Below are 12,774 nucleotides of genomic sequence, written 5' to 3'. Positions count from 1 at the left end.
TCTGACCCTCAGTTTTCTCATATTTAAATGGGGTACATCTTACTCATTGGGCTGTTATGAGGTACAAATGAGATTATTCATGATAAATGCTTTAGCCAGTGCCCCATGCGGAACAACCACTTGATAAATATTTGTAATGATACTATTACTATTTTAGTCAATGATCCAGAACACAAGGCTACCTACAAAACTCAGATCCTAGCTAAAAATACATTGTATCAAGTTTGGATCTTACACCCATTGGAAATAATCACTGTCTCAGCCCACCACAGTATCCAGTGCTGTGTTTCCATCTCCTGGACAGTGGTGGCCAGGTCAAAGGCTTGGACCTCAGACTCCAGGCTGCTGGCAGACCCATGGACTCTTTCCACCTGGCTGAGTACAGATTCCAGGGCTACACCTAGAGTTTTCCCTCTGCACCTAGAATATTACAATGCAGTTTATTTGTACCCAGTCTGGGCACTTGGAGGGCTGAAAACCTAGTGCCTCTTTTGACCTCTGAGCATCTCTAGTATTTGTGGAAGTCCTGGGCTGCCAAGCCCTTCTGGTAAGCCTGAGTTTTGCTTTGAATGTCACATTTCATGATGACATTCAGCCAAAACTGAGTGGAGGGCTCATCTGATGTCTAAGATTGCTGGCTAACCAGTATGTCTTATGGTCCCCCATCCTGTAGCCCAGATATTGCTTTAAAATGCTCCCTCTGTCCAAGGCACTCACTGCAGATGTTATAACCAGGATTTCCTTATTAATTCTGGCTAATGGTATACTGAAGCCGGCTCAGGCCACCTCTCCAAAATTTATTATGGGCATCTTTTCCCAACATGTTGTTAGCTTGAAATCAGCCATGATGGGAGTATTCACATTACAGAAATCAGTGAATGCTATAATGCAATGGTTTTTTTCCCCCTGAAGAGCTCATTGTTAAACACTTATCAGACAGACTGCTGGCACCAGCTTTAATTCCAAGCAAAGACCCACATTAAGCCACCGAATAGGCAGCCACCAAACAAGAAGGAAATATTAGTGTACTATCTCAATGAAGCACAAATGGAAAAGTCTCATTTATTTATTTACTTGATAAGTATATATAACAGAGATTTCAGCTTGCAAAAAGACAGCTTGGTAACTGACAAGTCAAGATTGTGCTTTTAGGTTTGAGATACACCCCCAAATACTTAATGTTGGCCAAAAAAAAAATCTGTGATAAGCAACTCATTTATTGGCAGGTTTCTATTTTTCACTTAGCACATAAAAGAGCTCTATGTGGTTAAACTACATATTCTCATTGGAAAATCATTCAGCAAAGGTATTATACCTAGAAACATATGGGGACACAATTTAAAATTTTAACATGATTTTTGTTTGTTTTATTCTTTTGTTTTTATGTCAGTCGAACAGTGTTTCAATCCTAACTTTAGTGAGGATATCCTCTGCAGCCCTATCTTGTGTCTTGTTCCTTACTAAAATAGTACCAGCAGTAAACAGTTAAGGCAGCCTTATCTTATACCTCTGCAAGAATCATTTTAAATGAATACTGAACTATCACTTCTTTCGGTCCAAAAACCAAAATAGAATGGCTCATTCAATGAGTTCACGGCTTGTTCCTACACCGAGCTGCAGACCTCTGAGCTAAGGCTGGAGGCAGGACTGTGAGGCTGTGAGGTAGGGGTGAGGTGAGAGGCTCAGTCATAGTGCACTTTGCCCTTGGCTCCCTCAGAGCTTGACAAGTCTCCGTTGCAAAGTGTCTGGAATGACGCAGGAGGCCTGTCTTCCAAGGCACACTTGGTCATCTTCATCATGTACCTCCGAAAGGCCTTTTGAATGATAGCAGCACCTCTTTCCTCTTCCTTTCTCTTGGTGGTAGTGACTATGGGTTCATATAACTTCCTGAAGGGGTTGGCTTCCATGAACTTTTCCTCCATCATAGCTTTCATGGTATCCAGGCCAGTGGAGTCACCAAGGACCCTAGTGGTGAAGGCAAAGAGAATATCCATGCAGTGGAGACGATCCCCACTCACCATGGGCAAGTCCATGACAAGGAACTGGAATTTATTTGGCTTGGCCACACGCAAAGGCTCAGGCAGGGCATCGGCAAAGTCAGAAAGGGCAGAGTAGTCAATAAACTGTGTGGCTTCAGGGTCAAACTTTTCCCAGACTTCATAGAATATTTCAAAATCATCTTCCCCCAGAGGGTCCTCACTTTCTTCCGTGGCTGTATTGAAGTTCTCTAAAATCACAGCGATATACATGTTGACCACGATGAGGAAGGAGATGATGATGTAACTAACAAAGTAGGCGGTGGCTACAGCTGGGAGGTGACTGTTGGCTGAGGAGTTGCCTGACTCTCCTGAATTCAGCATGGGGTTGAGGAGGGAGTCCCAGCCTGCTGACGTGGTTATCTGGAAGAGACAGAGCATGCTGCCTTCGAAAGTTTTGAAGTTGAATATGTCATCGATCCCAGCGCCTTTCCTCACTTCGGAAAAAAATTTCATACCTAAAATGGCATAAATAAACATGACCAGAAAGAGTAGAAGACCGATGTTGAACAGAGAGGGAAGGGACATCATCAGAGCAAATAGGAGGGTCCTGATTCCTCGCGCCGCCCGGACAAGTCTCAGGATGCGCCCAATCCGAGCCAGGCGCACGATTCTGAAGAGTGTTGGTGGAAAAGGAATGTGCTCCTGATTTTCCAAGGCAGAGACCATTGTACCTGGAGAAAGAGAAAAGCCAGTGAATTTCCACCTGATCTTTAACATGGGGAATCATTTCTAAGGACCATATAATTTTACATAGCACTTTCAATGGGGTCAGTTATATAAAATATCCTGGACATACAAAGAAAAGAATCTAATTTATGAAAGGCTACTTTGGGAATTATCTCACCTAATGAACATTATCTACATTGGATTTTTAAAGCCCACTCTTAGAGCAGCAAATGAAATCATTTTCCTCATTTATTGAATATAAAAATGCAAAAAGGATAAACTATATATACTTGGAGTCTTTCAGAGTCAAGGAGAAATTTCTACTACTGGAGACTGGCTTGAGTCATAGCAACCAGGGAATATTGTGGAACCCCTAATAACCTCAAAGTTCCTTAACAGGGACAGGTTCTTGTTTATTTAGAGAAATTCAAATATAGCCTTGCTACAGGCGTGTGGAGGGCCAGAGGGAGACAGTGGCATTGGGATGCTCATCTTAGGCTAAGGCTGCCTCGTGGATTGCTCACATTTGTCATTAAGCTCCTCCAAGGATTCCTGAGGGCTGAGCCCACAAAATTTGAGGCATGAAATTGGGAGATATTTTCTCTGTTGTGGTGGACACCCCAGAAATCGCACTTCAAGCAGAGCTTTGTGCAAACATCTGAATATTTGGCCTAAAATGTCACCCTTGTTCTCTTATTGCCTGCTCTCCAGGCAAGTGATACAGGGGTGAAAGCAGTCACATTTTGGCCCAAATATTGTAGAATGGCTGGAACATGCTTGCCTTGTGTAGGCATGGCCTTGTTCTTGCTTTGAGGGTGCTCTAAGGTCATTAGGGGTCATGGGCAGTGAAAATGGTTCTGCCATCACCTAATGACTAAAGAGAACTAGTTGATGATATCCTTCACTAACTGCCCCATTGTGCCAAAGAAATTTAATTCATGGAGCTGGGGATGTGGCTCAAGCGGTAGCCCGCTCGCCTGGCATGCGTGCGGCCCAGGTCCAATCCTCAGCACCACATACAAACAAAGATGTTGTGTCCGCCGAAAACTAAAAAATAAATATTAAAAAAAAAAGAAATTTAATTCATATGTTAACTGGGAAGTTGACCCTGGCAACAAGTGAAATTTATTAAGTGCCAATTCAGCAACATCCATCCTTTAAAAAGGCCTGTCTTCTGCATAGATATGACTTTGATTAATCAGGTCCACAGTTATCTGTCCTTTCTCTGAACTTAGGGTGTTTTTTGTGTAGCATGTTATTGGTCCCTAGTTTTTTCTGATACTTTAAGACAAGTATGCTTTAATTCCTCACTTGGATTGCTAACTCCTAGAGAGAGACTCACTCAATTTGCTCTGGTTTTGTTTTACTATACAAGCTTAGGAAGGAGCTTGGGAATGTGTTGAGACTAAGTGTTGAATGGCAGATGAACTGGCAAAGGCACATTAAGTCCCGCCCACACTGGTAAGTAGGATTTGGCTTAAGGGGTGAATTTTCTCATTCACTGGAACAAAATGCTATTTGACACATGTAACTGCAATTGTCTAGCAGCTGTCCAAAGGACAGATGTCAGAGATATTTCCAGGAACTGTACAATGCCAGGCACCACCCAGAAGGAGCTGTGGAGTGAACGAGCTTCTTTGCCCATCAGAGGAAGGACTCTGAGCTTCCAGAGGGCTGACCCAGACCTGTCCTAACACCATTTTCTTCTAGCTTTTATTGCTGCTTCCAATTTCACCAGGACTTGTGATTGGAATTGACTAATAAAGATTAAAGGTCTATTTAACTATAAACTTTACCTACAAGAACCTTATGGCTTAGAAACCAGAGCAGACTAGGGAAGGCAACACTTTTTTTTTTTCTTTCTTTTCTTTTTTTTTCTCTCTGGCATGGCTGTGTTGCTGCAGTAGCAACAGGAACCAAAATATTTTGCTCCATCCTATCTGTTTGATGCATCATTTCTGAGATTGCACGAAAACATCCACTTGTGAAATCAGTTTTCCTTGTTTTTGTTGCTTGTTGAACTAGGAAAAGGGCCCCTGGACAAGTTTTACATAATTTATAAAAAGCGTTAGACCATGGTTTAGTTAAAACCAGGCTTCAAAATCCAAGAGTAAATGCCAATGAGTTAGCTATGAAGAATTTAATTCCAAAGTTGTGCGTGTTTTATGAAAAGATGTCTGGAAAGGGCTGGGGGTGGGGGTGGGGGGTATAACTCTAAGTAGTAGAGCACATGATCCCCAGCACCAAAAAAAAGAAAGAAAAAAAGTATATGGCAATAACCTTCATTCTTCTTGCCTAGGTTTGGGAAATTTATATGCTTGTAGTCTGGGACGGATCGGTGAGCAGGGTCAAAACAGTTGAGAGAAGCATGGTTCATTCACCCTAGGATTGATGTGAACATGGATTCAGAATTAAGAGAAAGCACTGCTTGTTGCTCTCAGACACTCCTGGAAGCCCAGTCTGGAATAGGCCATGGGCCCATACAGGAAGTGAGGGAAAGGCCAGTAATGTTAGATGGTCTGATCACTGTGATCTAGCATCTGCGTGCATTTTGAACAAAACAAAAACATGAGCATTAAGTGCCAAATCCTCTAAATCATGGAGGGCTCATTAGAGTTCATGGGTGCACAGTAAAGGTCGATTTTGATTCAATTACCTGTATAAATCAGGTACCACCACAAGAATTTCTAAATCATCTTAATTTTGTTCATCACCATTGAAAAAAACCTATTTCATTGGTGCTGACAATCAAAGGAATGGAAATTACTCTCTATCTCCTAGCAACTCCCCTTTAGAGATGGCATTAGTACACCTGTCTGTTTTTTTTTTTTTCAGACACCGCATTAAGCCTAATTTGTTGCTTTGTTGGATAGTTTGGACATACTTCCAAATTATAATGTTTACAGGTTTACTTCTAGTTCTCAGTTAAAAGCCTCTCTGGCTGCTGATTTTACTTACTAATAATAGAAAGAACCACGACCACACAATCAAATAAATTCCAGCCATTGGTGAAGTAGTATTGCCTCAAAGCAAAGATTTTGATGAGACACTCTATCGTAAAGATGATCACAAAGGCTATGTTGATATTATCAAAGGTAACTGTCACGCCTTCGGATTGTTCATATGATTCAGCCATCATGCCAACCATGTTTAGGACAATGAGACTCATGATGAAGATGTCAAAGACCTGGTGTGTGACCAGGTCAAACACAAGACCTTGACATTTGTTCTGAGGAGAAAAATAAAAGAAGAAATCATTGAGTCATTTTGAGACATAAGAATGAAATCATGTACATTTTAAAAAACATGTTAATACAACAATTTGTTCTTTCTTACAAGTAGGCCGTTCCTTGAAATAAAAACAGACCTTTCCAAAGGGCAAGATATTCTTATAGATCCCCAGTGTTGCCTTAAATTCATTTAAATTTAATTAGATAACTGTTTTTAAGCTTATAATTTTAATTCTACTTTAAAGCAAAAACCGTAGATAAAAAATTCTTGGGAGCAACATAACTTTGAGGTGATGGATGATGTTGTTTTACTGAAGCAAAACAGCTCCTGTTGGATTTAATAATAAAAGGATGAACCTTGATCTCCAATATTTCATCTGTTTTGGTATTTTTACTTCAACAATATTAATGCAGAGAACATTTGCTTACATAAGTGTCTTGGGCAAAATGGGAACGAACATCTCCAAACTTCTGTTTATCAGTTCAGAACAATAAGAAATTTTATAACTTAACCAAAACTCTGTGTTCAGCCAATTCTTTTCTAATTCTTGTTAGAATAGGGTAGATAAATAGGGTTATAATCCAATAATTACCCAAACTGAAAAAACATAAATGATTATTTCCTATTATTATTGATGATCAGCTTGTATATTGGCTTCTATGTAGCCAGTGTACTGCCCTTAATGTGACTATAAACCGACAGCTCTGGTCCAATTTCTAACTCTAGTTTGCATATATAGAAAAAAAATTCAAACCTCGAATATTTCATTGTTTTCTTTAACTCTTCTGCCACGAAACACTACCTGGTATTTTACTGAGTGCAAAACTATTCTGAAACACAAACTCAGACCTGAGATTGGATGGCATTTTTGACTATATGTTGGTTGTTTTACAATACATGTATATATTTGATTGTTTTATATTATCATTGACTCAAAGAATGCACACACTGTTCTATTTAGCAAACTCATGGATCCCTAAGAATGCATCATTAGAACTCCCAGGGATCCGTTATGGTAAAACAGCAAAAGATGATGTAGGTTTGTGGTGGTACCAGTAGGAAAAAAAACCACATGCAAGTTTAAAGCTAATGTGGAGGTTGAGGCAGGAACTGTTGGAGTGTTGGGATGAAGGGGGACTATGGGACAGACAAGGCAGAGGCTATTGTTTCTGGTTAGTCGGTTCATTTCAACATCCAGAGAATGAGGAGTTTTTGAGGGAAAGAGATGAGATCTGTCCTGAGCATGTTGAGTTAGAGGTGTCAGTGGGGCATCTAAGGGCCAGGAGCAGGCAGAGGTGTGTGTTTTGAGCTCAAATGCAAAATTTGGAAGGCAGATATGGAGAGTTCCATAGCCATCAACACTGATACGAATCAAAACCATGAAAGTGACTGATGTCATTTAAGGCAACAAGAAGAAGGGTACAGACCACATGGAAGGGATGTTATATGTAAGCAGGTCATGTGTTGGAAGTCCTAGGATTTTATCAAGGAGTCCTGAGGAGACACTGGAAATCCAACCACATTTCCTAGGTAAGGATGCATGTGGAATGTCAGTAAGGAGATGGAGAAGAGATATGTTCAAGGGTGCTCTTCAGGGAAGCAGAACAAGGGGCAAGAAGAAATGTGAGGGGGCTAAGTACTGGCTTTAGAGTTAAATCTAACATTTAGACAAATAGATATTATGAGTATAAACTACTAATGTTTTAGATGATCAATATACAGACTTCAGAATATACAGACTCTTAAAAATTATTATTATTATTATTATTATATTTTATTTTGGGGGGGTACCAGGTATTGAACCCAGGGGCATTTTACCACTGAGTCACATCCCCAGCCCTTTTTATGTTTTATTTTGAGACAGGGTCTTGCTAAGTTGCTAAGGCTGGGCCTCAAATTTGTGATCCTCCTGCCTCAAGCCCCTAAATCTCTGGGATTACAGGTGTGTACCACTGCCAACCAGCACTGATTTTCAAACCAAGTAATGAAGTCACATTGTGGGGATGGGATGCTTCAAGAGAAACCAGAAGTGACTCCAAATCCTTTCCTCTATTGCTAGAAATGAAATACATCAATGCTCAGGCTAAACCAATTGTATTTTCTTCCCTGGGTCATTGCTACAGATTTTTTTCTCAAAGTCAAAATATAAGGTTTAGATTTTAGAGATTTAAAAAAAAAAAATCTCTATGGAAGTGAAGTTGTAGGTGACAGGTTAAGAGTTGACTTGAAGTCTTATCTCGGGCTCAGGGACATCTGGGAACATGATATTGGGTTTACATCATGCCACACTGATCTCTGAAAGAGACAAGTTAAGATCCATTAACTTATATTAAGATATATATGCAGTATTAGCTGGAGAGACTGTATCAGAACCATTCGTTGAAGGCTTGACTGTGGATTGTGGCTACACAGGGAGGCCTGGGACTTGGCACCTGCTTCCAGATTACCCCTGGATAAACATGTTATAGAAGATGGTTAAGGAAAGGAGGTGACAGCTTTCCTGCAGGAAAGTCCTCCACAAACCACTTTAGGTTGATGTCTCATGTCTCGCATGCCCTGTGCAGTGGAGGGGTCAAGGAGCTTTATCTGTGCCTGAAGTTCTGTTTGGCTGCGTGCTGCACTGCTTGAAACAAACTGATAAATATGGGGGAACATGCAGTGTCTTGTGAGTCTTTGAATTAGTGAATTCTAATCCCTGGACCAACTGGTATTAAGCCAGTGGTTGTATAATAGGCACAAGAAAACATAAAGTCTCTGGGTCCTTGTTTTGTTGGCTCAAGTCCAAATAAGAACTTCAAAGTGAAAGGAGTACTAGAAAGTGAGATTGGTATTTTAAAAAATACCTTTATTTTATTGATTTATTTTATTTTTATATGGTGCTGAGGATGGAAGCCAATGCCTCACACATGCTAGGCAAATGCTCTGCCACTGAGCTACAGCCCCAGCCCTGAGATTGGTATTTTTTTAAGCTTCTATTTTAAGTTTATTTTGGATATAGTTTCATTTGTTTGTATTTAGCGTAAGAGTTTTACAAACCATCTAAACGAGTCTAATAATGAAGATTATTAAAGCCAGATGTGATTGAGCTACACTGAAGTTTCACATACTGTTAACAGATTAAACCTCTCCAAATACAATTATATCATTCACCTGTGGCCAAAAATTCCCTCACTATGCAAAGGATAAATTCTAAACACTTGGCCCTGAAATTCACAGACACTTTTAGTGTAACACAAATATTTAATCCTAGTGGAACTCTGTTTATGTCCTAAAACACAGTCTTTCGTTCAAAAAGTAATTAAGGAGAATACACTTTACACCAGCTGTTTTGAGTTCTGGGAATAGCAGTGAATACCTTTGGCCATTTCAGGTTTTATGTTCAAATGAAAAAATCTCCAAACTCGCCACAAGCCTGCCTTCCAATCCTTTTCTCTCAATTTCTCAGTCCCCATTGACCCTCCCTGCCATAGAAGCTTTCCAACTCACTGCTCAGAGATACCAAATGTGCCCCCTATTTTGCAGGTTGAGTATCCCTTATCCAAAATGGTTGGGAAAAGAAATGTTTTGGATTTGGGATGTCTTTGAATTTGTGAGTATTTGCATGTACATAATGAAATATCTCCGGGATGAGACTCAAGTCTAAACACAAAATTCACTTATCCTGGGTCACGCCTGTAATTCCAGTGACTGGGGAGGCTGAGGCAAAAGGATTGCAAGTTTCAGGCCAACCTCAGCAATTTAGCAAAGCCCTCAGCAACTTAGTGAGACCCTGTCTCAAAATTTAAAAACAAGTAAGGACTGGAGATGTAGCTGAGTGGTAAAGCCCACCTGGGTTTAATCCTCAGTACCCCCCCCCCAAAATTAATCTGTGTTTCATATTTGCCTTCTACACATAGCCTGAAGGTAATTCTATACAATATTTTCAGTACATCCACATTTTGACGGTGACCCATCACTCGAGGTCAGAAGTGGGATTTTTCACGTGTTGGCGTCATCGCTAATCAAAAAGCACTGTATTTTGGAGCATGTTCCAATTTCAGGGTCTGGATTTAGGGATGCTTAACCTGTACTTTCTAATCCAATGCACAGAGCAAGCACAAAAGGGCTGCTGCTGTATTGACCCATAGTACCTGACCAAGCAGGATTCAGAGAGAGCAAGGTAAGCAAATTATGGCTCAGTGGTGAAAGCCAACCAGGCTGGGTTTTTTGTTGTTGTTGTTGTTTTATTTTTTGTCCATGAGCTCAGAATGAATAATAGCCACATTCATTTGTCCTTTACTGTCTATGATTGCTGTATTTATTGCCACAAGAGTAGAATGCAGTAGTCGGGCTGGAGACCACAGGGCCATCAAAGCCTAAAGTGGTTGCTATCTAGCCCTTTACAGAAAAAGTCGCTGAATCCGTGATACACAGTGTTCATTATAAAGTGGAAGTGAGTAGGTGTGACCTCAGCCTCACACAAGCAACCTCACACACACTGGTCAAGAACGTTTTAAGTACATTTAAAATGGTTAAGTTCAAACAAGTTGCAAAGTTTGCGTCAATGCTATGCACCTGTGGTGCAGTCACTAAAAATGAACATTGAACTTCTTGCCCAGGCTGTTTCTAATGAATATGAATACCTAATTTCCTTAGGATTTGCATGTATCTGGGGTTTTCTTGAGTTCTTAGATAAGTATGTAAATTTTACAAGTTTACAGGATGGCTTTGCAGAAAACTGAGTTCCTCGAAATCTCTTATCTAGGTTATATTTAGAATCATTCGATTGCTCTCACCAGAGGCCTTGGAATGGGTTTTTGAGGTTTCTTGGTTCCTAATTTTTTCATTGCACTGTAATATTTCTTTTGTTCTTCTGTCATAAAAATGTCTTGGCCACCTAAGTATAAGGAGAAGATGAGAGTTATTTTTTTACCCTAACAGGTTTTTTTTTAATCAAATTCTGAATTTTTAGACACGATTTTAAAGTTTCATTGCATTTTTATCAATAATTCCTAAAATTTCAAAGGGAAGCAAAAGAAGATGAACTCGAGGGGAAAGCTGGAAAGAAACTGTTTGAGAAATAAAGTAACTTTTATAATCATATTTCACTTTTTATAACAGAGATTACAAATTGCAAACCTCTCCCAGAATCTCTATTAAAAACTGCATGTATTGCAGATTGTATAAATTCTACCACATGGCAACAATTATAGGAACTAACAAAAATTTAGATTAAAAACCCTGCAAAGTCGGGCTGGGATTGTGGCTCAGTGGTACAGTGCTTGCCTAGCACATGTGAGGCACTGGGTTCAATCCTCAGCACCACACAAAAAAGTAAACTAATAAAATAGTTTTTAAAAAATTTCAAAAAAACTCTGCAAAGTGGCAATTAAGATTCTCCCAAACAATAAGCACATGTAATACTACTTATAAAGTTGTATAAATTCTGTTTAGAGCCACTCTTAGAAAAAAATTACAGACCTTTAAAGCTATTTTCACCACTGAACAACAACAACAACAATAAAAAGACAGAAAAATGGACTAGGATTTTAATTTCTGGAAATTTTGGAAGCAAAATATCTAGAAATGCTGAATCAAATATAACAGAAATCTTTTTAAATGTATAGCTGAACTTGCACAGAAAAAAATATCCAGGTTTTGAAAATTGAGAAAGAAAGAAATTAGAGTGGTTGAGTAGCTCTAAAGCCAGAGTTGGCCTAAGAGCATTTGCTAATCTCTATAAATTAGAATCTTGGGTTTTCTTGAATGTAAGGTGGACATTCAAAAAAGAGCATGGAAAAATGTTCAACATCTCTAGTAATCAGAGAAATGCAAATCAAAACTAAGATTTCATCTCACTCTAGTCAGAATGGCAGTTTTCAAAAATACAAACAATAATAACTGTTGGCGAGGATGTGGGGGGAAAGGCACACTCATACATTGCTGGTGGGACTGCAAATTGGTGCAGCCAATCTGGAAAGCAGTATGGAGATTCCTTAGAAAACTTGGAATGGAACCACCATTTGACCCAGCTATTCCACTCCTCGGTCTATACCCAAAGGACTTAAAAATCAGCATACTGTAGTAACACAGCCACGTCAATGTTTATAGCAGCTCAATTCATAATAGCTAAATTGTGGAACCAACCTAGACGCCCTTCAGTAGATGGATGGATAAAGAAACGGTGGTCTATATATACAATGGAATATTACTCAGCATTAAAAGAGAATAAAATCATGGCATTTACAGGTAAATTGTTGGAGTTGGAGAATATCGTGCTAAGTGAAGTAAACCAATCCCCAAAAACCAAAGGCCAAATTTTCTCTCTGATAAGTGGATGCTGATCCATAATGGGGGAGGGCATGGGAAAAATGGAGGAACTTTGAGCAACGGGGAGGGAAGGAAAAGGAGGAGGTATGTGGGCAGGAAAGATGGTGGAATGAGATGGACATTGTTATCCTAGTTACATGTATGACTGCACATATGGTGCAACACTATGTCATGTACAACCAGAGAAATGAAACGTTGTGCTGCAATTGTGTGCAATGAATCAAAATGCGTTCTGCTGTCATATATACCTAATTATAATTAATTAATTAATTAAAAAATAAAAGACCATGGGTACCTGGGTGCAGTGGCACACGTCAGTAATCCCAGCAGTTTGGGAGGCTGAGACAGGAGGATTGTGGGTTCCAAACCAGACTCAGCAAAAAAGCCAGGTGCTAAGCAACTCAGTGAGATCTTGTCTCTAAATAAACTACAAAATAGGGCTGGGGATGTGGCTCAGTGATGGAGTGTCCCTGAGTTTAATCTCCAGTATTGCCCATCCCCCCCCCCAAAAAAAAAAAAAAAAAAAAAA

At 39.7% G+C, this 12,774-nt stretch overlaps 1 protein-coding gene across 1 annotated transcript in view; it reads right to left on the bottom strand.

Annotated features, from left to right (window-relative positions):
- Positions 1-1,203: 1,203 nt before the first annotated feature.
- The window catches only part of Scn11a (sodium voltage-gated channel alpha subunit 11), an 85,048-nt gene continuing 73,477 nt past the window's right edge, over positions 1,204-12,774 (bottom strand). Inside the window, exons 26-28 of the mRNA XM_048794999.1 lie at positions 10,712-10,812; positions 5,664-5,934; positions 1,204-2,710 (exon numbers count right to left, since the gene is read on the bottom strand). Coding sequence (XP_048650956.1) covers positions 1,683-2,710; positions 5,664-5,934; positions 10,712-10,812 — 1,400 coding nt within the window. The 3' untranslated portion in view covers positions 1,204-1,682. The remainder of the gene's footprint in view (positions 2,711-5,663; positions 5,935-10,711; positions 10,813-12,774) is intronic.

Source organism: Marmota marmota, unplaced genomic scaffold, assembly GCF_001458135.2.
Source record: "Marmota marmota marmota unplaced genomic scaffold, marMar, whole genome shotgun sequence".
In the NCBI taxonomy this organism is placed as follows: Eukaryota; Metazoa; Chordata; class Mammalia; order Rodentia; family Sciuridae; genus Marmota; species Marmota marmota.
Note: the sequence above shows the minus strand (reverse complement) of the source record. Positions and strands in the feature narration are given on the sequence as shown.